The 24,846-nt window shown below is 29.5% G+C and overlaps 3 protein-coding genes across 4 annotated transcripts; 2 read left to right on the top strand and 1 right to left on the bottom strand.

The window, feature by feature from the left end:
• The first annotated feature begins 1,557 nt into the window (after nucleotides 1–1,557).
• LOC107425255 (uncharacterized) lies at nucleotides 1,558–6,171 on the top strand. Its single transcript, XM_016035212.4, has 10 exons — nucleotides 1,558–2,186; nucleotides 2,437–2,531; nucleotides 2,938–3,005; nucleotides 3,093–3,136; nucleotides 3,246–3,323; nucleotides 3,413–3,566; nucleotides 4,631–4,780; nucleotides 4,972–5,082; nucleotides 5,291–5,356; nucleotides 5,695–6,171. The coding sequence occupies exons 1-10, from the start codon at nucleotides 1,873–1,875 to the stop codon at nucleotides 5,791–5,793; spliced, it is 1,179 nt and encodes a 392-aa protein (XP_015890698.2). The 5' UTR covers nucleotides 1,558–1,872; the 3' UTR covers nucleotides 5,794–6,171.
• Nucleotides 6,172–6,724: 553 nt separating this feature from the next.
• LOC107425257 (large ribosomal subunit protein bL34m) lies at nucleotides 6,725–9,282 on the top strand. Of its 2 annotated transcripts, none has more exons than XM_048478938.2 (3): nucleotides 6,725–7,132; nucleotides 8,366–8,484; nucleotides 8,918–9,282. In XM_048478938.2, the coding sequence occupies exons 1-3, from the start codon at nucleotides 6,859–6,861 to the stop codon at nucleotides 8,963–8,965; spliced, it is 441 nt and encodes a 146-aa protein (XP_048334895.1). In that variant the 5' UTR covers nucleotides 6,725–6,858; the 3' UTR covers nucleotides 8,966–9,282. The 2 variants fall into 2 exon arrangements, with proteins under 2 accessions (XP_048334895.1, XP_015890701.1); XM_016035215.4 differs by having other exon boundaries at nucleotides 6,738–7,132; nucleotides 8,366–8,462.
• A 1,653-nt stretch (nucleotides 9,283–10,935) lies between these two features.
• Nucleotides 10,936–13,067, bottom strand: LOC107425254 (transcription factor MYB26). Its single transcript, XM_016035211.4, has 3 exons — nucleotides 12,544–13,067; nucleotides 12,247–12,376; nucleotides 10,936–12,156 (listed from the first exon to the last, which is right to left on the bottom strand). Exons 1-3 carry the CDS (start codon nucleotides 12,674–12,676, stop codon nucleotides 11,235–11,237), a joined length of 1,185 nt encoding a protein of 394 aa, XP_015890697.1. The 5' UTR covers nucleotides 12,677–13,067; the 3' UTR covers nucleotides 10,936–11,234.
• Nucleotides 13,068–24,846: the final 11,779 nt, after the last annotated feature.

Raw genomic sequence — 24,846 nt, 5'->3', positions numbered from 1 at the left:
TTTTTTAAGAAGTTTTATTATGAAAAATTTTATACAGAAAAGTTCTACTTTCATAATACAACTAATCCGATGAAGAATACGAAAAGAATAGAAGATAATGAACTCCAAAGGTCATTAGATTCCAACAACGTGGCAGCCACAGTTTTTCTCTTCCAATAGGGTCCACATTGGTTAATTAAAATTATTATTTTTTGTTTGTAATTACAATTAATCAAAATCATGAGTGGGGGGAATCTACAACTCAAACTTAGGAAAATCTGATTTCTTTTTTTCTCAATCATGGTATAGATCTTTGAGGAATAAGGGGGGGCAAGTTGGGTATAAATTACTTTTATTTTATTTAATTTTATTTATAAATTTTAAGGAAATATATATATATGTATATATATATATTTAAAATAAATAAATAATAAGAAAAAGGGGATGAAATTAAAAAGAGAAAGGAAAACAGGTATACCAACTAAGAGACTCATAAATCCCACACCCTCAGATTTCTCTGCTTTCAAATGCAAGAGCTAGAAAGAGGGGAGGGCCATGGTGGCATGCAAATCCTTTCATTTCACTAGGTTTATCATGCCAAATGGTGAGACGCCACGTGTACGTTAAGGGCTTCAAGTAGAAGTTACCATCTTTGGAGAGACAGCTAGCTAAGGTCATAAAAGTCATCGTCTAATAATAGATGGTGACGTAATTTTGTTTTTATTATAATGACATTTCCAAATCTAATTTACCCACAAAAAAAAAAAATAAAATAAAGAAATAAATACAATGCTGCTTCCTTTCAATTCATATCACATCCTTTGACTTATCCCATTTAGACTCTGACTGTGTCTAACCATTTGATCATTTTTTTTTTCTTTTTTCTTCACAATAAATTATTTTGCCTTTGTTTTTTTAATATATTTATCCATTTCATTCATAAACTATGAGTGTATGAAATTGAAATTACTTTAAAAATATAAATTGATAATTTAAAAATATAAAGATCTAAACTATCTGTATTGATTAAACTTGGAAATTGATTTTGTTTATTCTTATATGTATATATATATATGTATATAGTATATATGTCCTCATCTCACCTGATCCACAAAATCATATATGCCATAATTAAATTATAAATTTTAAAGTTGGAGAATAAATTAATTGACTTAATCTATGATCTATTAGCATCAGATGGAGCATTAATTACCATGATACACATGGTTATATATATAAACTAGTATACTTATTTATCACATCTATAGCTCTCCCTTCAATTAAATTCCAAGCTTATTAAATTAAAGCTTGCCTTATTTTCTTACTTTGATTTAAATACAATAAAACTTTAGCTTTTCATGTCAATCAAATAGGAATTATAAAAAAAAAAAAGAGTTTTTTTTTCTTTTTTGAATTGTCCATTATTTATAAAAAGGCAAAAGTAAAACAAAAAATTGAAAATAATAAAAAAATAAAAAATCCACATACTTTTTAATTCAATTATTAGGAAAAAAAAAAAAAAGAAAAGAAAAAAAAGAGAAACAAAAGCAGATGTCTGAGAAAGGAAGAGGGCCAAAAATAAAGGAAAGAGCGTTAGAAGCGGTCCATCTATCCACATTCCACACAATCATAAAATCAAACACATTACCTTCACAACACAACGCAACACAGTACTCAGAAATTTCTCTTCTCTACCCCCTTTTCATTTTCACCTCTTTTTTGCCTTCCTTTTCTTTTCCCTTCTCTATCTATCTATTTCTCTGTTTCCGTTTAGGGTTTGATTTTGATTTTTCTTTTTTTCCACTTATCCAAACACCAGAGCTATCCAAGAAAATTTTTCTCTTTCTTTCATTTTTTTTTTTTTTTTATAATTTCTTTTTGTAATCTGTATTTATGACTTCGACTTCTGTGAAGAACAACTTCTTGCCTCCGGGTTTGGTCTCTAATCTACAAGAGGTTCTTCTTAGCAGGAAGGCTGGTGAAGAAGGAGGGGGAGGAGGAAACCAATCCAAGGACGCTGATGACTCCACCCAACAACCCCCCTCTTCTTCTACTTCTTCTGCTGAAGTTGTAGATGCCAATGATACTTCTAAGCCTATTATCCTCATCACCAATGGTGATGGGATTGACTCCCCTGGTCTTACCTCCCTTGTTGAAGCTCTTGTTTCTCAAGGCCTGTACAATGTCCATGTCTGCGCTCCTCAATCGTGGGTTCTTTGCAATTCTTGATTTTTTTTTTTCATTTTTTTCTTTGTAATTTCTAGTTTATTTGCCATTTGGGTTTGTGGAAATTACTATTATTGTTGTTGTTGTTGTTGAATTTTTTTTTTTTTTGCCCCCTTTTTAGATGTTTTCCTTTTTACGTTTTGGCATATGGGTGTTGGTTTTCTTGCATTTGTGGTATCGAATCTGTGAATATTTTGTAACTTTTTCCATACGTGAAATTGGTTTCTCTAGGGACAAATCGGTCTCGGGTCATTCTGTGACTCTCCGAGAAACGGTTGCTGTGAATTCCGCTGAAATTGTTGGTGCCACGGCTTATGAAGTTTCAGGTAGAATCACATCTCCCATACACTTCATCATGCGGTGTTTACCCCCCATGAAATTCTAATTTGCTGCCAGTGTTTCATGATTTTGCATTACGAATTGTTGCTATTATCATGCGTTGGTGAAATCTGGCCACCTTTAGTTAAATTTTGTGTATAATTGAAGCTGTTTTAGCTTATAAGATTTGGCATATGTCATGTGGCTTTTGTTATTAACATAATTTACTTCTGCAAGGAACCATCAAATCTGTAATCTCTATGTGAAGCCATTATAGTTATTTGTTATGTGTGATTTATTTGATATTTATAGTATGTCATATATGTCTGAAGGATTGTGCGCTTTTGATGCATGGTCTGGGTTTTGGTTGTGGTCATTTGATAGTAATAGGTTTGTGATGATTCTTTTTATCAGGGACACCTGTGGATTGTGTTTCATTAGCACTATCTGGGGCACTGTTTTCTTGGTCAAAACCTTGGCTGGTTAGCATTTGTGCTGTCATTTTTTAGATGCTAGATAATTTTTGGTATCGATTATTTCCTGGGTATTCTTATGCAATATGATTTCAGGTAATTAGCGGTATTAATCGGGGCTCAAGCTGTGGCCATCATGGGTAAGTTGTGATGTGTTCACCTGTATGTAATTCCTGCTTAATAATATTTTAATTCGTCTATTGAAGTTTTTTAAAGCTAATATTTATTTCAAATCTGAACACATACCAGATTTTACTCTGGTGTTGTTGCGGGAGCTAGAGAGGCATTATTATGTGGTATACCATCTTTGTCAATATCCCTGAATTGGTGAGTTGGTAATCCTTTCCCATATGGAGTTCGTTTACTTTCACTTACTACTGCCGGTAATGAATCTTTGGTCTGGTAATCTATTGTAGGAAGAAGGATGAAAGTCAGGAAAGTGATTTCAAAGATGCAGTTGCTGTCTGTTTGCCTTTGATCAGTGCAGTTATTAGGGATATTGAAAAGGGAACTTTTCCCCAGAGTTGCTTTCTGAATGTAGAAATTCCAACATCACCGCCATCAAATAAGGTTTGTGTTTATAAAGTATCATATTTGCTTTCTAATAAAACATTATCGTGATATATTGTTAGAATGCAAACTGATTAAAGACTACAGTTTATACAAAATTTAACAATTTCAGAATGCAAAAGGCTTTCTTTATTTAAATTAAATCTTTTTCATTGACAGTTGTGGTTATCCTTCAATTCACATCTTAATAGCTGTCTTAAGAATTTTTCTTGTAAGCGCTGAGATAATTGTATACACATATGCAATCTTATTTTCAAAACCAAAAAGGTGATATTATTTCTTTTTCTTTATCTTGGTTGATGATACAAAAGTTTGTAAAGTGGGTACCATTTTTAGGGATGATTTGAGCGTTATAGTGCTTCTTTGATTATACAGGTATTAAGCTTTACCTGTGAATGTGTTAGAAGCACTCTTTTTGGTGCTCTTTCACTGTTAATTTCAACTTTCTTTTGGTATGAAATTTGTTTGTAATCTCTGAAGTACCAAAGAGTTCTAGCAATGCATTTTGAGTGAGATATTCTGACCATTAATCATGCATTACGGTTAAATACTTGAGGGATTTTGGGAGATGGTTGAAACTTGGGGAGTTTCAGTTTAATACTCCCCATTGTAGTTTGATAATACCTAATTTTCTTTTCTTACGTGGAATCGCCAGTGTAACTTAGGATTAGCTTCATTTGTATTTGGTTCCTCTTAATCGAAGTTTGCTATTTATTTCAGTGCCTTTTAACTTCTACATGTACATTTTTTTCTTCTTCCCTACATAGAATTAGCAAACCTGATTGTCTAACTTTTTTCCTTCTTGCCCCAGTGAACATCTAGTCTAACTTTTGTTGGACCACCTCCCATTTAATGAGAAAGAAGTGGGCCTACATCTATTTTTCTGTTAAATTACTCTTTTGTGTGTGTGTGTGTGTGTGTGTGTGTGTGTGGTTGTTTTCTCTCCAGTAAATCTTCATCAGTTATCGTGACAGTGTCAGGATATGACTATCTTGTTTGGATATCATGTGTCTTTCTTCCAATATGTATTGGTAAATACTTTTTTTTTTTTCTTTCCTCAACAGGGGTTTAAACTAACCAAGCAAAGTATGTGGCGATCCACTCCTAACTGGCAAGCTGTTTCGGCAAATCGATATCCTGCTGGACATTTCATGTCTAATCAACAGAGTCTTGGTTTGCAGCTTGCACAGCTTGGTCGAGATGCCTCAGCTGCTGTGAGTAGCCCCTTTTTAAACTGCTGACATTGTTGTCTATTATCTATGAATTTCATTTTTTCTTCTTTCTTTCTTTCTTTCCTTTTTCTTTTCTTTCTGTATTTATTTATTTTTATTTGGGCATGAACTATTTTCCAGTAGTAAGAATTGTTGTGCACTTTTTGTGACTTTCTTTTTAAGATTTTCCTCAGGGTGCAGCTCGCCGCTTGACCACGCAAAAGAAGAATGTTGTGGAGATTGAATCTGTTGGAGCTGCAGGAAAACCTAACTCGGAGCGGGTGAAAAAGTACTTCCGACTAGAGGTAAAGGAAAATAAGTTTTGGACTTGCTGTGAAACAATTTCTCTGAGTAGTAGTTAGTTTCCTCTTAGTTGCTTATAACATATCTTTTAGAAATTTTACTTTTAGATCTATAATTTCACTTATTCTTGTTGGTTTGTTTGTTTGGATTGCCCTTGCTGTTTTGAATTTCTGGTAACTTTTAGAATTTTCATAAACTTTATGTATACAGTTTCTGGATAAGGAGCAAAGTGACACAGACGAGGATCTGGATTTCAGAGCACTTGAAAATGGATTTGTAAGTTTGAAGCGTCAGAAATATTTTCATTAGTAATCTCATTAGTCTTAGGGGAATTAAATTTCTATATAAAAATTGTTAATGATGGTTGGTTGCTTCCCTTGAGAGTTGAAACTCCATCTTATGTTACAGGATCGGATCTGAAGAATTTATTTTAAAACCATAATCTAAACAAAACAAGCCGCTACTGATTTCTTAATAATGAAACCAGATGTCGTAAAAGACTCGAATTTTACTGTGTCATTGCTCATGATGTTTTGCCATCATGGATTGAGGTTCAAATAATATTTCCAATTACTTCTCTTGGTGGCTGATTCTTGAATTATTTTGAGTTGTAGGTTTCAGTAACTCCATTCTCTCTTTCTCCACATGTTGAGTCGGAAATTCATAAAGCAGCATCAGACTGGATTTCCTCTGCACTTCAGCAAGAGCAATAGGCATCCTTAGTCCACAGCATGATATCGTGTACATTTTAAAGTGCTGACATTTTTTTTGTTTGTTGTTTTTTTTTTTCTTCTTCTTTCTTTTGGGTCTGCAGTTCTGATATTTAGTTGCCAATGAAGAGTTGATAACGATTTCTGTAATTTTGCTTTTTACTAGTAGCTGGTTTTATTTTTCCATTGTTTCTTTGTTTAAAGTCTTCTATTTCAATTGTGGAGCAAATGCTTCCTGTAATCCATTTGGCACGTTTTAAAAATGCCAGTTTGTCTTCTTTATCGTTACTAGCAAAAACTTGAAAGAGCTTGTAACTTAGTGGATGCTTTATATATTTGGCTTAATTTTAATATAGGTTGAATTGGGTTGGTTTCTTGCTATTTGTTACAGTCTTTTAACTTTTATTTTTTAACACCCCCCAAATGAAATCTTTATTGATTTAGGCGACCTAAAGAGGTTTTTCTAATTAGCTAGGAAAACAATAACTTTATAAATATGAAAATAGTAAAAGAAAAAAGAAAAACCGTCACAAAAATAGAAAAAAGGAAAAACGTTTCTTGGTATGTTATCTCTGGGAATGTTACACTCTGGGAATTTAATTCAAAAAATTTACTCTTTTGTTTTTGTCATCATATTGAAGTGTAAATAAAACCTCTTCTAAGTTTATTTTTGCCTTTTGCAATTATGAGTTATCATTTAAAAATGGCCCCCACTTACTTAAGAGAGTATCAACTAGACCCGTATAGGCTGTAAGCTAATAAATCAATTTTGATAAAAATAAAAATAAAAATAATATATATACATATTTATATATAATGATGAAAATATAAAACAATTGTAATGATCAATAATTTAATTATATTTTTTATTTTTGCAAAAATAAATAAACACAAAAAACTGGTGTTTTGCAAATGTCGTTCTCCATGAAATTGTTGTCGTTTTTATAGATTTGGAGGAAACATTGGATAAGGAGGTCGTCTTCCAGTTGTAAAAGGGTTTTAGCAGAGACAGAGAGAGAGAGAGAGAGAGAGAGAGAGAAGTGGAGGTTATTTTCTTCAAAAGAAAAAATGGCGTCCAAAACCCTAATTCGAACTGGAGCTTCTCTGATGAACCGGTTATTATCCAAACCATTGGTTCACCAGAACCCGAATTCGACTTCGCCTTTCGTATCGAACGGCATCGAGATCACACGGAAGCTGCAGTTCCCATCATCGCTCTCTAACTTCCAACAGACCTCCATTCATTTGCAGCAGACTGATGCCCAATCCCTCACTAAGCTCGATTCCCAAGGGTTTCTTTACCCTTGTGGCCTCCCATCTCTCCCTTTCTTCTTGCCGGACGGTACTTCCTCTCTCTCTGTTTCTTTTCTTTTTTTTTTTTGCCATTTTCTTTCTGTCCTGTTTGGCTCCCCGTAAAATGTAGGGAAATAATGCTCTTATCGCTCATTGGTTGCCTAGAAATGCGACAAAATAATTGAATTTGCGTTTTAATCTACCAAGGATGAGAATGTTTTGGGTCATAGAGTTGTGTGGAAAATCATATATTTGATCATGCCCTGCGCTATTTTTGGGCCTGAGAAGTGAAGAATCGGCAACGATTAAGCTTTGTTTAAACTGGGCTTTAGAATTTCGAGCTCTCCATTTGCTGCTATTCCAGAATGCATATCTTCTTGATAGCTGAGCACTTGAATTTGTTATTTTTAGGTTGTACAAGATTTGAATCTCGATTTTTATCACTTGTATTTGCTTTTACGATCTGTTTCGAGAATTTTTCTGATTCGTATCCCTTATCTTATTAACTACTAGTTGATATTATAGATTCTTAAACTCTATTTGGCAAGAACCAACTTCATTAAGAAAATGAAGAAATGGATACCAAAATTAGTTAATTTCTATATGTCATAAAAAAATTAAAAGAAAAGAAGTGATTCTTATGTTTCTAAACAGATAACAAAAACTAACCTGGAAATCTGAGTTTAATGTTTGGGTATTGAAATGTAGTTTAATTGATACCTGAAGATGGGTTCCTTGGTGGATAAAATGGACTTATATGGCTTTTATTTGTGATATTCTAAGCTGAAGTTGGATGGACTATGGTTATTGCTGGTGATTTTTGAAAAAACTAAAGATATTATATAGTATCGATGTAACCGAAGAGTGAAGCCAGTATTATCTTATAAAATCATAATGGAATTTTGGGAAAGTGCCATGTAACAATCTCATTCTGTTGTTTACCTCAATGTTGGGATACCATAATTTGCTTCTTTATAAACCAAACATGTCCTTAACAATGTTTAATATGAAATAATCATGAAATTTGGGTATTCAGGTTTTTCTGTTATAATTCATGCGGCTTTCTGCTAAAAGAATGCTCATTATTATGAGCCAATGTCAATGTTTTTATTTTTGTTCGCTAAAACCTCCTATTGTGTTGTAGCTTTTATTGTCGAGGAAATATTCATTTGTATTTTATCAACTTCCATAGGGGAAATTGAACAATTATGAAAAAATTGCTTCCCATTAATGGTCATTCCTATTTTTTGTGATTTCTCTTTTATTTCTGTCTGTCCTTCAGCAAATGACTCTTCATCAGAACCAATGCTCTTATTTCCAAAACGGACATTCCAACCTAGCACCATTCGGCGAAAGAGGAACCATGGATTCTTTGCTCGGTATCCCCCTCTCTCCCTCAATGTAGAATATTCTGCTTACTCAAATATAATAATTTATGATTTGCTTTTGGCTTTGTTTTTGTCTTACTGCCATACAAATTTATAATGTACTAGTACATTTAAGTTTGCAAATTTAGGATATTTGCCACAAAGTAACTAAGTTAACCTATTATTACTTGTCTACCTTCTGGATCTTGCTTCCTAATACTTATGATCCTTGACCAATTAGAAGTAATTGAACTCCTACGTTAAGGTTTAGTGTTAGTTTTAAATTGGGAATTAGGTTAGTAGCTAGTCGACTGGAAGGCACATTTTGTCTTTAATATCCTTTTTGGATTTATATCGTAGGGCCTTTTAGTGCTTTCGCTTTTTTCTGATATTTAATTTCTTATAAAATGATCTATATACCGTATATATTTATCATGCCTAACTGTTTCACTAATTCACATAAACAGCAAGGCAACCAAGGGTGGCAGGAGGGTAATTGCTCGAAGAATTGCTAAAGGTCGATCAAGGATTACGGCTTAGCGTCTGTGTCTATGGTCATCTCGTTTATTTTAAGATGAATCAAAAGTGTAGAAGCTTGCCTTAGATGGTGACCAAGTGTAGGACTTGGCAAACCAAGATGAACTTATTGTTTCCATTTTGGTTTAATGTACCCTTGATAACCTTCTGGGGCCTTTTTATACTGGTGGAACACAAATTCGTTTTATTCCTTGAGGATAACCTTGAAGTTTTGAATTTCAGATTATGATGTTACATATATATGCTTTGGGAAGGAAAAAAATAATAATAATAATAATAAATATAAAGATGTTAATGGTGATTTCAAATAGGATGTTGATTATTTGGGATGGGTAAGTTTCCAAACGTACATCCACTGCGGATGAAACGTGGACAATTACAGGAGATTTCTGTGTGAATTGTAGTCCATGTCGAATTGGATCTTTGTGAATGGGCCGACTCTGTACTCACTCTTTTGGCAGTATTGATGATGGGTCTGACTTGGTTCATGATAAATACTTAAATAATAAAATTATTCTTTTGCAGATTTTTTTTTTATTTGCCTTTTGCAATATTCTTTTATAAATATTTAAATAATTTATAATCTATCTGGAAAATTTTTATGTACTTAATTATAGTTTTACATCATCTAATACGTAATCATATTACGCAAGGGAAAGAAAAAAAACAAAACGAAGTCATTTTATATAAAAAAAAGATTCTGTGTTTTGGAAAATTGTTCAAATGCGTAATATACAAGGGATAAAATAAGCATATGATAATTAATTAGTTGGCACGTGAATTTATATGGTCGGTACAAAATTGGTGTACAACTTGTTGTTGTATTTTAATTGGTGATGCAATTACTTTCAGTGACAAGGATGATGAAAAAGTTAAGAAAAATAAAAAGGTGTCATAAATAAAAAATGTGTTAGATAAAGAAATGAGATCATGTATTTTGAAAGGAAATGTCTGCAAATGGAAACAAATTAATATATAAAAGATGGAATTGACCCTAGATATTTATACGATTATTTTATTAATTGTTTCAACGGATTTATTTTATTTTATTTATTATTTTTATGATTTTTACGCGTGTAATAATTCGGGAATCTCACAAGCTGTAAAGTGGAAAAAGCATGTCAATGGCACCGTGACTAGTGGTACGGATTAACAAAGGTTGTATATTATCATGTCCAATTTTTCTTAATGTCTTTTTAGTGAAAATGATGAAAAATAACGATCCAATATAATACTAAATCTATCTATACAAATTATGTGAATACTCCCTCTCTCTCTCTCTCTCTACAATTAAGTTGTTCATCATCATATCTAATATATATACATATATATATATATTTTTTCTTTTTTTTGGTATTGACGAGGTTAGGATATGTTTAGGCAGCTTACGTACAATTATATTAGTCTCTCTCCATGCGACCTTAAAGGTACACTTTCCCACTTCAATTTGGTGCATTTAAAAGTTAGAAAACTCCAAAGTGCTCTCTATAAAAATTAAACTCTATCTTGATTGACAAAGAAAGGAAGCACCTCCCCTTAGCAAATGGACCAACCGATATGGGTATTTGTTGTAATTTGGTTGGGTTCTACTTACATGATAGATCTTATAGGCTTTCATCTATATAAGCTAGTGGAAGTGACCTCTAATTAATTAATCTCCTCCCCTTCTCTTTTGGTTTAAATTAATTTTAATTTCTGAAAGTTGACAATTGATCAAAGTGCATAGAAATTAAATTTGCTTTTGTTTGATATGAATGTCTTACTCACATAAATTTATATTAATAAAATTAAAAGGAAACTTGAAAGAGAGATAAAGAGAAAGATTCCTGACCATGAAAAAAAAAATATATATATATATATATAGTAATATTAAAAGCAGTAAGCATACTATAGAGTACACCATTTGGGGCGAAAATGCACATATATATATAAATATATGCACTAGTACTTGAAATGGGAAATATAAAAAATATATAAATATGTTTGGAAGAGATTAACATGTGAATAAAGCTACATATTTATGGAATTTCACCCAGAAACTACTCACTGAAGAGCCTGAAACTAGCAACATTTAGGTTTTCCAATTTTGGGCATTGCATTTAACTTATGAAAACTTCAAGAAATAAATGCAAACCACACATATAACAAATATCTTATCTTTTTTTTTTTTTTTTTCAAATATATATATATATATATATATATATGAATACAATCCATACATGATATACCTTCATCAAGTAACCATTTCTAGGCATCCCATCTTGATGGAATTAGCAGATTAGGGTTTGAAAAGAATTGGCAGCTGCTTGGTAAATGTGACAATGCCGATGACGACGACGATGAAGAAGAAGACGTTGAAGACGATGACGACGACGGTAATGATGACACGATGGCTTCAATGTAGTCCATTTGATTATTATTGGTGTTTGGCACAAACGAATCTTGCAAATAAGAGCCGGTGGATGGAATATTACATGGTGGGTCAAGTTGATGATGATCATGTGATGGAGTACATGATGAATAGGCTGTCATGACCTTGCAGTTATTACCATCCATGATCGAAGCAGCCATTAATGGATTCTCACAAGATGAAAATGCAACACTTGGAATATCCATCATCTCTTTATCGCCTCCTCCGCCGCCGACATAATTCGGAGGTGAAGCTTCATTATTAATGCAGAAGAAATTTTGATGGTGATCTTGTTGAATGGGAGTAGGTAGTTGACATCCCAAAGTTGACCATGAAGAACTAAAGGGATTGGAGGAAGAATTTGATAATGAAGGTGCAAATTGAAGCTGATCATTCGCATCATCATTATTAATATTCTGACATAATAATCCTTGGTGTTGAGGATTAATGTTGCGGAGAGTTTGATTAATGGATAAGTAAAGCTGTTGTTGATCTTGCAATTGATGATGAGATGAGGTGAGATTGATGAAATCAGGGTGGTTTGGATTGAAAGTGAAGAAAGCAGCTGCCGCAGCTTCATGATGATCAGAACAACTAGGGTTGTGAATATGATCAGAAATGGAAGCTGCAGCTAAAGATGGAACAAGATGATGATGAGCTGCTTCATGAGCCATGAGCTTCTTCTTTATGCTTGAGTTCCAAAAATTCTTCACCTCATTATCTGTTCTTCCTGGTAGATGTTTGGCTATCTGTGCCCATCTGCAGCAATTGCACGGAAATATGATATGAATAAAACAATGATCATGATGATCATGATGCATATACATATATATACATATAGATATCGACCTGTTTCCTAGAATGCTATGGAGTTCAATGATGAGGGCAGCTTCTTGGGGAGAGAAGCTCCCACGTTTTAAGTCTGGCCTAAGATAATTTATCCATCTTAGTCTGCAACTCTTTCCACATCTCTGGAGCCCTGCAAATTAAGTTCAAATTCAACAAAGAAATAAGCTATAATGGTTAAATTATTATTAATTTCAAGCAATTAATAATAACAAACTGATTAAATAAAAGAACAAAAAAAAAAGAAAAATGAAAAAGAGAGGGATTATGAGAGATTAATGAACTATATATATAATAAACCTGCAAGTTTGGGAACAGAGCTCCAACAGCCGTGGCCATAGGTAGAGATGTAGTTGATGAGCTTCTCATCTTCCTCTGGTGACCATAATCCCCTCTTCACCTTCTGTTTGTTGCAGCATGAGTGGTGTCCCATTTCTCTCTTTACTCTCAGAACTGGGATAAGTACTACTGGATGTGTTTGTGTATTTATATATATATATATATATATAATTATATTGCAAAGAAAATTGAAAAGAGAAAATGAAGAGAATTGAAGAGAAAGATCAAAATGGAAGCTGTAATTAAATTTCTAGGGTATATACACAGTAGGTTTATAGGGAAATTAAGGGTATTAGAAGAGAGAAGAGAGAAGAGAGAAGAAGTAGAAGAAGAAGAAAGAAGATATGGAAGTGGGGGAGTAGAGAGACAGAGGGGTTGAGGTGGTGAATTTAATGAGTGGGGGGAGAGAGGAGGTGCTGATGAAACTCCAAACCACAGTGGTGGTGAATTTGGGGTGATGGTGGCCCAGTTAGGGTTTTGTGGCAAAGGGCTGAAAGTTGCAGTATTTCTCTGTAAGAAGTGTATGGCCTATAATGGACATCTCTTGCTGGATCAACTGAATTTTACACGTGTCATACATGCAGGCTATGTGGGGTCCTCTATGTTTTTAATAGGCCCCACTTTGAACTTATCAGAAACCCAAATTATATCATAAACTATAATGTTATTTTAATTAATCAATTTCTTATACATAATTTGGAGGGACCAATCAGGTTGTTATGGCAGCTTGGTAGTATGCTTTTCACATTTACGTTTTTGAAATCGTGATTTGATTTATGCCTTTTTTTTTTCTTTTTTTTTTTTCTTTTCCCCTTTTAAAAGTAGAAAATTATTGTAACTCTAATAAATAAATTAAAAAAACAGCTTAATTTTGAGGAATCTAGTGATCAAACGGTTGAAATTAATTGCTTCCATGGATTTTGACTGCATGATGATGGCAAGCTAAAAAAAAGTTGTCATTTTCCTTTTTCTGGTATTTTTTTAATAAAATTTTAAATAATAATAAATGAAAGTTTTGCATATATAATTTGCTACATTTCATTACTTTGCCACTTTAAGTTAAAGAAGCACTTTTTTGTTTCTCAATTGTACAAATAATATTTTGGCTACTTGTTTTTTAAAACGTAAACTCAATGCTTCTTTTACTGTCCAAAATAATAATAACAATAATAATAACTCAGTGCTTTTTTTAGTTATGAAAATCACTAATTGATCGTGCGGTGGGGTTTTGTTCCTATTTCCGGGAACTTCGCACACTGAAAGGTTCAGATTTTGCAAATCAATTAACTTTTGCTATTTATTTATTTATTTCAAAAAACAAAAATCTTTTGCAATATGAGTTATAGCATCTATATGCCCCACTCTAAAAGCTGTAATCATCTCTTTTAAAAGCAAGTTTTTCCATTAAAATATTGTGAAAATTTTGATCCTCAAACGATAAATTTGTTATTCTTTTATTTTATTATTTTTACTCTTAGCTGCATGTTGTTATGTTTTTGGGGATAAAATGAAACAAAATTAAAATTTGAGAGGACTGTTTTGTAATTTACTTTATAATCTTCCTTTACTATGTTTATTTGATGTTTTATATAAAGATAAATATTAAAATTTTCCCTTTTAGTTTTTAAATAGTTAAAATTTAAAATTATATTTTTTATTATCGGATTTTGATTGATTTATTTTCATTTTAATAAGTTACTAAATTCATGTTTAATTATTTTTTAAATTTTAAATTTTAATTTTTGATGAGATGTAATAATTGTCAAAAGTAGATATTAATTTAATAAAAATAAATAAAACTTATTTAAGATTACTTGTATATATATAGATACATATATTGAGGAAAAAATATACTAATATTTTTGTTTTTTTTTTTGGTTTTTAATTTCCAAGAAACGATCCTTTTAAATTACTTGTCTTTACTCATCCATTTTTTTTATATGTAATTTATTAGAATTTTCACATGCACACAAATTGAACAGTGCATACAAGGATTTACAAATTTTAGTTGCAGCTTATCTGTCTGCATTTATATAAAAATAATTTTTTATCCAAATTGCAATTTCTTAAAATAAAAAAATCAAAACAAAAAACTTAGCTTTACTTCATACTTTTAAGGGGGGGCATTTTTTTTTTTTAACTTTAATAAAAAAAAAATTCTCAGTGTGAGGTTAAAAATTAAAGATGATTAATGTACTTGTCAAGAAGCCAAAATGATTACCCATGATTATATTTTTTTTGACTTTGAGAGACTTAAAATTGCATAGTATCACAGAAGAGTTAACAGAATATTATGTACCAAAAAGCATGTTTTCATTTTTTATTTTGGTAATTGTACCAAAAAGCATGTTGATAGGATTAAACAAGGGCGTGTTTCATGCTTAGATGCGATTAGGAAATATAAACACGTATTAGGAACAACATACGAAGACTAATCGATCAATTAATTGAGTCCCTTCCTTAATTGCTTCAATAGCTACTTATCTACTACTTCAATTAATCATTGTATCCCCGAAACTTACCCACCTATAAAATATAATCAAATCCTTGATTCCAATAAAAATGGGATATGTAATAGAATTAATGGTACGGATATCATTGATATTATCAAGGAATTTACATGAATGTTTCCAAAACAAATTAGAGATATTTTTGTTGAACATACTCTCACCCTTTATAATAATTAATAAATGTGTCTAACCGTAGAATAACTTCAATAAAAATTACCTTGATTGATCTAATTATGTAATATATTAATCAGAAGCTTTATTAGGTAAGATATGCAAAAAAAAGCTGTAATTAGAAGAGTTCTCAGACTCAAATTAATTATTCTTTCATAACCCCATGTAATTAGAGTAAGAAATAAACATATTTAATCACTTGATTGAACAACTCAAACACATTTTTCAACAAGGGTTAAAGGTGGATGTATATTCTTGACTTTGTCCCACTAAGATTCAGTTTTACCCTGGAAAGAGGTACCAAAAACAAAAATTATTACTTTTTTCTTCAAGAATATGTTGGAGAAGAATTGAACTTGCTTAAATTATAAGATGTCCCTACGATTCTTGAAACTTTTCCATCATGTAATGTCCATGTATCATGCTTTAGATATCTAACTTTTTTTTTTTTTTTTGGGAATGAAGTAGAAAGTAACTGGATGCAACTAAGTTGATTGCTTTTCTTATAGTTTAAGAAAATGACAGGTTAAATTGATTAAGCTATTTTCCCCAAAAAACTAAGTAATTTGAATTGTAATTAATGTTAGGGCTTGTTTGATATGCAATATAAATATAGTTATTCTATAATATTAATTTTTTTCTATATATTTTTAAATAAAGGAATAGTTATTTTCAAGGAAATAAATAATATATATATTTTTAAATAAAGAAATAGTTATTTTAAGGAAATAAATAATCTTTCATTTGAAAGAATAATTATTCTTTTTTTAAAACCAGAATTGCTATTTCTATTTTATTAATATAAGCTTTAAATAATTTTTTACCATATTTGTAATATATTTAAATTTAGATAATTTATCACATTTAAAAATATATAAATAAATATAAAAGTTAATTTTTTTTATTGATTTTAATCAAATTTAGTGTTTTTAAATGCTAAACTTTGAATCTAAGAACATGTTTGGTTTATGAAATAAACATAGAAAGATAATTTATATTTCATAGATTGTGTTTTTCCTATGTTCGGTAAGTTTTTAAATTTGGCATTAGTTATTCTATAGGAATAAATATGCCTTTGTTTGAAGAAATAACAATTCCTTTTAAAACCTCAAAATTCTTGTTTTTATATTTTAATTTAGATAAACTTTGCAATATCATTATCATAATTAAATTTAAATTGATTATCACATATTAAAAATATATAAATAAATATGAAATTTAATTTTTAATTAATTTTGACCAAATTTGAATATTTTTTGAAAATTTTTTTTATAAAGACTAAACCTTGATTTTAAGTCAATATTTTTATCAAACATATAAATAAAAATTATCAATTTTTTTTTCATTTTCTATTCCTATGAATAGTTATTTCTATATTTAGAGGAATAATTAATCTGTATACTACATGTAGCCTAATTCTTTATTAATACTAGACATATAAATAAGAAGCATTATTTCATATTTTCCTTATGAATAGTTATTCCCATTTTAACCTTTCTGCAAACCAAACAAAACTTTAGAGTTCATAGGAATACTTCCTTAAATTATAGCATTTGAATCTGCACCAAATGCTTAGTACTCGAAATTTGGAAAAAGAAAATTAAATGACCAATTATGCTTGGTATATTAAATAATTTTACAAATGATGTGATATTATTTTATTAATTTATATTGAATTACAATTAATTTTTTAAGGTTTTACCCATCCATATCTTTTTTTTTTTCTTTGTGCGTAGATTCAATCATCCTTATATAAGTTATATTTATTTATTAATTAATAAAATAATGACATATTATTTTTACCACATTATTTAGTAAATACTTTGATAAACCATTTGGTGCCTTGTAGCACTATTGTTGTGAAATGAAAATTTCTTAAATATTAGGGTTTTTAATTATTAGAAATGACATGTTAAGTGACTTATGAAGAGAAATTATGAAAAATTATGAAAGACAACATTTACAGCAATTAGATTACATGATTTTTGTGATATGACAACTCGGATGACTGTTTCTCATAGTCTCTCTTCATAAATCTCTTACCATGTCAAAACCGTTCTAATTAATCTATATGTTATGCATATATAATAAAGTTTTTAATATGTAATTTCCCATCTATTTTGTCTTGGAAAAGCGAAGTAAACGAAGATAGTTTTAAAGTATTGCCAATGATGCTTTTTATTTAAAAAAAAAAACGTAATTGTCAAAATATAAAGAATCTTAAAGAATTTTAAAGAATAAAGAGTAAGATTTTCTTTTTCCAACTCTAATGGTAGTAAGATTTTTTTTTTCCAACTCTAATGGTAATCTATATAACAAGTCTTTAATTTGCATAGTCCCTTAAATAATTATGATTTACGTTCTTTTCATTTTTTTTTTAATCTCCCAACATAACAGTAGTATTTAAAAATATTAAAATATGAAATTATAATTAATAAATTAATTAAAATTGTGCATAAGAAATTGTAAAGCTATAACTACATTATTAAATATTTTCTATAAAGGATGAATTTAACTTTCTATATTTGGAGAGTGAAGCTCTACTTTTATTTTAAATTTTTGTAATTTAGAAAGTTTATTATAATTATGAAAATGAAATATAATTATTTAAAATAGGAAAATTGAAGCTTTTCAAAAGTTGATGAAAATGCTCTCGCTATAACGATCATTTAGTACTTGTAATAGCTCTTAGTTTCACTTTTAATATTCTGAAAAACCTTAAAATTTTCCATATGGTACTGATATAATCAAGGCCTACATAACCTATTTTTTCTTTTACGCTTTCTTTTTACTTTTTCTTTTACTACTTTTGACAGCAATCAATCATTCTACCAATATAATTCCTGGATTTTATCCAAAAAAAAAAAATTAAAAATCCTGGATATTACTTAGAGTTATATATGATTCACTACTACCTAGTTTAACATAAGGTAATTTATATATAAAGAGTAATATTATCGGCATCAAAATATTTAAAAAAAAAAAATTGTTTGCCATATGAGATTTTTTTAGTAATTTGTTTACCACATAAGATGGCAAAATAATATATCAATATTTAATGGGTTAATAATGCATTGCATTCGTCTTTTTAAATATTTATTTTTATTTTTATTTAAATTATATTAATTTTTAAATAATAAAATAATAACATATGCATCATTTGCCAAACAATTTGATCCCCTATGGTGATGTGTATGTATTATATAAAAGTCATGCTTACATCGAATAATTCTAATAATTTTAATGGCAAATCTTTCTTTGTTAGTTTTTGAATTGTTTCATAGATTAAATTTAAAAATTAATTAATGATATGATATAAATTTATTAACATTTTAAAATTTTATTTGAAAAAATTAAATTTGTAGGAATTGTATAAATCATAAATGTATTTTTTAACTTTTAATTTTTTTCCAATGGTTTAATAAAGGATTTTGATGACAAAACCGTGAGAACATGGTTGATCATATAATTAATGCATAAAGATAATCTGTGAGTGTTGGTGATTGGGAGGGATTGGTAAATACATAATGAATTAAATCAGCCGCAATGACATCAGCTTATAAAGCCGGGTTAATGTAAAACGTGTTTCATCGGGGATAGAAAAGAAAAAAGCAGTTTAATTTTTAAAAGCTGGTAATGGGGAAAAGAGAGAATCTGATTATATGCCAAAGCTTGGAGGTTACGTTTAATTTATTTGTTACAAACCATGAACAGAAAAAAAAAAAAAAAAAAATAGGATAGCTATATATATGGCCCTGCTAGCTATCCCTTTTACATTCTGTTTAGAGATTCCTTTTTTGAGATGATATGTATAGTAGAATAATATTATGAAATTGGTTTTTTTTTTTTTTTTTGGTAAGATAATGATTTTGTTTATGTCAAAAATTTTTTTTTGTCATATTTGTAAAAAAAGCAATTATTTAATAAACTTTATCAATGGATTTGTCTAAATATTATCGGCAAGGAAAAAATATATATATATATATATATTATAAGAGTAACCTTCTATTTTTTTAATGTTTAACAGTTTAAACATTCTAAAATTTCATTTTTTAAAAAAAAAATTAACTAATTAAATTTTATAAATACTTTTTATGTACATTGTTATTGAAAAATAATTTTACAATCAACGATAAATTTATATCATTTAAATTTAAATAGTATTAATCTCTATACTACATATTATGTCATATATAAAGTAATCTATATTTATTATTGAAAATATTTTAAATTTTAATGGATATGTACTATCAAAGGTGGAATATTATACCCAACAAAAAAAAGAAAAAAGAAGGTGGAATATTATATTCAACCAAATTCCCTTCTTTATTGCACTTTGTAATTGGGATATTCAATAGTCACGAATATGACATTTTATTCGGTCGGCGAAACTAAGAATGCAAACAAAATCCAATAATTAAGCTCTTTTAGGTTAATAAAGAGGAGTATGTATATATATATATATGATTAAAATCTAAGCTATATAGCTAGCTATGACTATTTATATAGGCTAGCTAGCTACATGCTTCTTTACTTAAGATTTAATCCAATTTTTAATAAACATATACATAAGTCAAGCCTTTGTTTCTTTACAGCAAGCAGTACTACTTGTTCTGCTATTAGCCATATATACATCCCTGAAAGATTTGGTACTTTTGAATTTATAATATATATATATATATATATATATATATATTTTTTTTTTTAATTGAAAACTTTTAAGCAATTTATAAGAGTTATGTATTCTATATGTAATTAGAAATTAAGAAAATCATAGCCCCATTTAGTAATTAATCAAACTTTTCCATTTTGTATATAGAGCATGTCAATTTTTTACTTCATTCGTTTCTAATTAGTATATAGTTTCCTTAAAACAATTTTTTTTTTTTTTTTTTGGGTACTAAACATTTATGTGAGTTTAATGCAAATATATTATGTTATTGAAACCCCCCATATGAATCGATTATATTTAACAAATATAAGTTTGTTTTATACATACATATATAGAGATGGAAATTAATTTGAAGGGTAGAAGAACCTTAAAGCAAGGCTTTGTTGTGGTGAAGCAGCTAATACTAGTACAATTGGTATTGTTTTGTTGGTTGTGAAATAAAAGTTATGAGAGAGTTTGGATTTTAGAATGCTTATGATGGAAGATATAGGACGAAACAAGATTCTAGATTTATTGTTTGCACATGCAAGAATTAATTGCAACAGACCCTTTTGCTTTATTTGTTGAGCCATCAGAGGACACTAGCTGTAAGTGTATTTTGTTTTTTTCCCCTGCTTATTCAGGAATCAATTGTAAGTACATGAAAGAATGCCTAGTTAATTCTTGTCCTCTATTGAAAGGAAATATGATTTTGGTATGGGTCACTTTCACTCTCTTTTTTTAAATATAAAAAAAAAATAAAAAATATTCCACATAGATAAGTCAAATATTGAACCAGTAAAATCAATTTTCATATTCTTCTCTTTAACTGGCTGACATTGATTTCTTTGTGTTTGATTTACACCAAGCTATGTATTGCTTATTATTAAAAATTCTTGCTCAATCTAGATGAGGAATTTATAAAATTCTCCTTACATATATATATATATATATATATATATATTAGCTTTACCGAAATTCGTTGTTTTCAAAATATATATAATTAAAACTTGCATACCCTGCTTTATGAGCAAATAATATTCCTTGAACAAACAATTGCTTTCTTTTTGTTTTTTGGGCAACCTAACCCCTAAAGAATAAGGTGGGATGTGAAAGGGAAAGAACAGAAAGGAAAAGGAACAAAACAATTAGATGTCATAATTTTACATGTAAGATGCTTAGTAAAGATCAAAGCTCTATCAACAACTTCCCCTTTGGTCCACTACGTACACATAGATCTGTTGAATAGGGAAAAACAATGACATAAATTAGGATTCTCATTCTACAGTTCACTTAGCACCCAGATATTTATTAAATTATATGGATAAAACTTAGTTTGTAATCAAACGTTTGGATTTGTGCTAATCATGATTTTTTAAGCTTAAAAGATGGTAGATCTTATACATTTGATTGGGCCTCCAAGAGTAGCTTATGATAGAAATTTGTTGCTAGAAATATGTATATATATATATATATATACAATGAGACTTTTGCAGTATTTTTAATTAGAGTACAAAAGCGTCCTATTAACACGCTAATCAGTTCCATATATTGGAGAATTTATAATTTATATGTATATATATATATATATATACACGGGTACAAATTGACTTCATCTTGCTTGCACACATAGTTCCATACTCCAAAGAGACACGCTGTATATAGCATGGAAGTGAAGGTGAAAATGATTAAATAACAGTTCAATCCTATCTCATTAAAGATATTCTTTTCTTTTGTTTTCTTTTCTTTTTTTTAAAAAGAAATTAACAACATTTTAAATATATAAATATACAATAATGCTATCGTAAAGACATGTCTTACTCTTATAATATGTGCGAATATGTGCGTTCTATTTACATGTATATTTTTTAAAGCATAAGTGGGTAAAGAATTTACATAAATTATCCTTTAAAACATATGTGTATATATATATATATATAAATATTTTAAACACTTTTATATAGGCGTCTTTGATAGTAAATTTTTTTATAAATATATATATATATATATGCATACAGCTATGCTATAAAAACCGTATATCTTATTCTATAATATATGCATCTAAACATTTATACATTTATTTTTTAAAAAATACCCATATAAGTTTTTATGGTACCTATAAACAGATATTTTTTTATTGCCAAATCTTACATGCATATAGATACATCAATAATTGCATTGCATTGACAAACATAAAATAGATCAGCACCTTTAACAGACAGCCACCAAAAAAATTAAAAAAATTTTAAAAAAATTTTTTTTTTTAAAAAAAAAGGAGGGGAAGAACAGAAAATAAAGGCAGATTTTCAGATTCTTCTTTTCTTGAAATCAATCTCAGTCACCCAATGATTTCAGTTTCAAATATATGTTTGGGAGACATCAGTAGTCTCAATCAATAGACGGCAGCCCAATGGAAGATGAAGTAGCTAATAAAATATATGTATATATTTATATATCAAATAATCAATCAAACTTTTCATCATGATCTATACAGTAGTGTGCAATAAATCAGAAGTAAATATTAATTAATAATGTGAACCACAGAAAAAAGAAACTTATATGTATAACAGTATAACCATACAAATATTATAAATCAAGACCCCACAGTCCCCACATAGCCTCTTCCTTCTCTTCATGGCAACCTCCCCATGAAAGTAAAGTTCACAAATTCACTCAAAAGTAAATTAGAAAAGCTTCTCATGCCCTCTTTCCTTTTATGTAGATATTTTCAAATTTCTAATTTCTTTTATTTCATTTGAGATGACATGCATGTAAATATTTTTAGAGCTTTTGGGAGCATCCTGATTTGTTGCCATTGTTAGCGCAAACTCTCACGTCAAAAGGCCATGGACGAATCCTTCTGAACCATCTCAAGCACGTAGGCTTTGGCTTTGCACTACACCCGCAAGTCAAAACTTTAACGAATTTGAGATACTGTCTATACGCTTCTAAATCTGTACTGTTTTCTCACTTCTGAAACTGACCCATTAACCATTTCTTTTGTGTGTGGTCTATTTGAAAACCGTAAAATTCATTTTTATTTTTTTATTTTTTTCTTCAAGATTGATAGATTATTAAGTTATGATTCGAATATGAGGATGATGGTCAGAAGTACGATATTGTGGTCCTTTAATTTTCAGCGATATGTGCATATATATATATATATATACACATACATATTGGGACCATGTAGAAGAAAAATTAAACGTGTTTACTATAACATTAATTAGTATATACTGTCATTGTAAATATGACTTCTTTATCACTAAGAAGTTTTAGTTACACATTTTATTTCGCTGTTGCTGCATGAACATGTTTATGTTTATCTCATCTTTTTTTTCTTTTTTTTTTTTTTTTTTTTGAGTTTTCTGTATAATTATATTCTATTCTAATACAAACACACAGCATTAAATCATATCTTCCATGTCCCTTAAACGAGTTTAGAAAGCATATTCTTGATAAACATGATCGAAAAAAATAAATAAATAAAATAGATACTTGTCGTAAAAGGAAATTGATTGAAACAGGTCAACGGAAAATTATCAATTGTGGGGGTGATTTGATCTGTGCTGGTCCAGAAATATATATATATATATATATATATATATATTGGACCTTTGGTAAATCTGTTTTTCAGCGTTGAACAATTAAATGTGAACACAATAATGCACCATGCAGATATATTAATCCTCCATATGTGTTCTTTATGAGTTAAGTAGCATCTTTGAATAGCCTTTATATATAAAATGGAAAAGAAAAAAAGATTAAATTTATTGGCAATTATGGATCTTGAGGTCTATGCTGGAACAAAAAATCTTTTGGCAATCTCTTCTTTATGTTTGTAATTATGCATCTTGATTTTAAAAGTTGAAGTTGGGAGCAATTTCGGAATCAAAGTAGGGTCAGCCTGAAGATGGAAAACAAAAAAATTGTAAATTAAAAGTTGAAGATGGAAAACAAAAACTTGTAAATTAAAAGTTAAAACCCGATAAATATATAGCATAATAGTAATATGAAGAGTTTCATATGGATTACAGGCTACAACCTAGTTTGTATATATACATGGGCTAATAATTCAGAAACAACTTGTATAGCACTTTTGAAAAAGATATGGGTAATGGATTGTTACTAAAGCCTGATAATTTTTCAAAATATTTTCTGAAATGAAAACCTTGCCATGGATTTGGAGTAGCAGTGTGTGGGTACAGGGTATTAAGGAAGCAATTTTTAATGTGTGTTTTGGTAAAGCTAGATAAATTCTGCTTTGTTTTGAAACACTATTCCGTTTGGGCTATTCACATGAAAATGTGGATGGCAATGTTGCCCAATTTGACTTCACAAGAATTTAGTTTCTCCCTGTCCTTTCTTCCTTATTTTGTTTTATTTGTTGATGGCGGAGATGGTTGAAAAGTCTCAGTTCTTCCCCCCAACTCCTACCATTTTCCAGGAAAGAAAAAAGATAAAAAGCCTAGACCACGTACTTAGAAGTCCCATTTGGATGGAAAAATGTGAAGCGCATATAGAAGGATGTTCTGACAATATATATAATCATTGTTAAGAGACCAGGGTACACTTGAGTTGGTTGATAACAGATGTTTCTACAAGTCTTCAAGAAAAATGCCTCAACATAAGAAATCAGAAAGTACTTTTAGATGACTTCCCACTCGCTTATTCAATCTTCTATACCCATGGAAAAACTTTTGGGGTTAAGATTATATGTTGATTTATTAAATAAAAGAAACAATAAATATTTCAAATGGAACTCAGTATTTTTTTTACTCCCCCTGTGTCATTTCGATTTTAAGAACAATAAAAGAAAAGAAATATATGGAAAATGCTCTCACAAATATTAAACATTTCAGATACAAACACACACACACACACACACACACAAAACACACAAATAAAAAAAAAAAAAAAAGGAAGAAAAAC

The sequence above is a fragment of the Ziziphus jujuba genome, chromosome 1 (assembly GCF_031755915.1).
Source record: "Ziziphus jujuba cultivar Dongzao chromosome 1, ASM3175591v1".
Taxonomy (NCBI): Eukaryota; Viridiplantae; Streptophyta; class Magnoliopsida; order Rosales; family Rhamnaceae; genus Ziziphus; species Ziziphus jujuba.
This window is presented reverse-complemented; position numbering and strand designations above follow the sequence as displayed.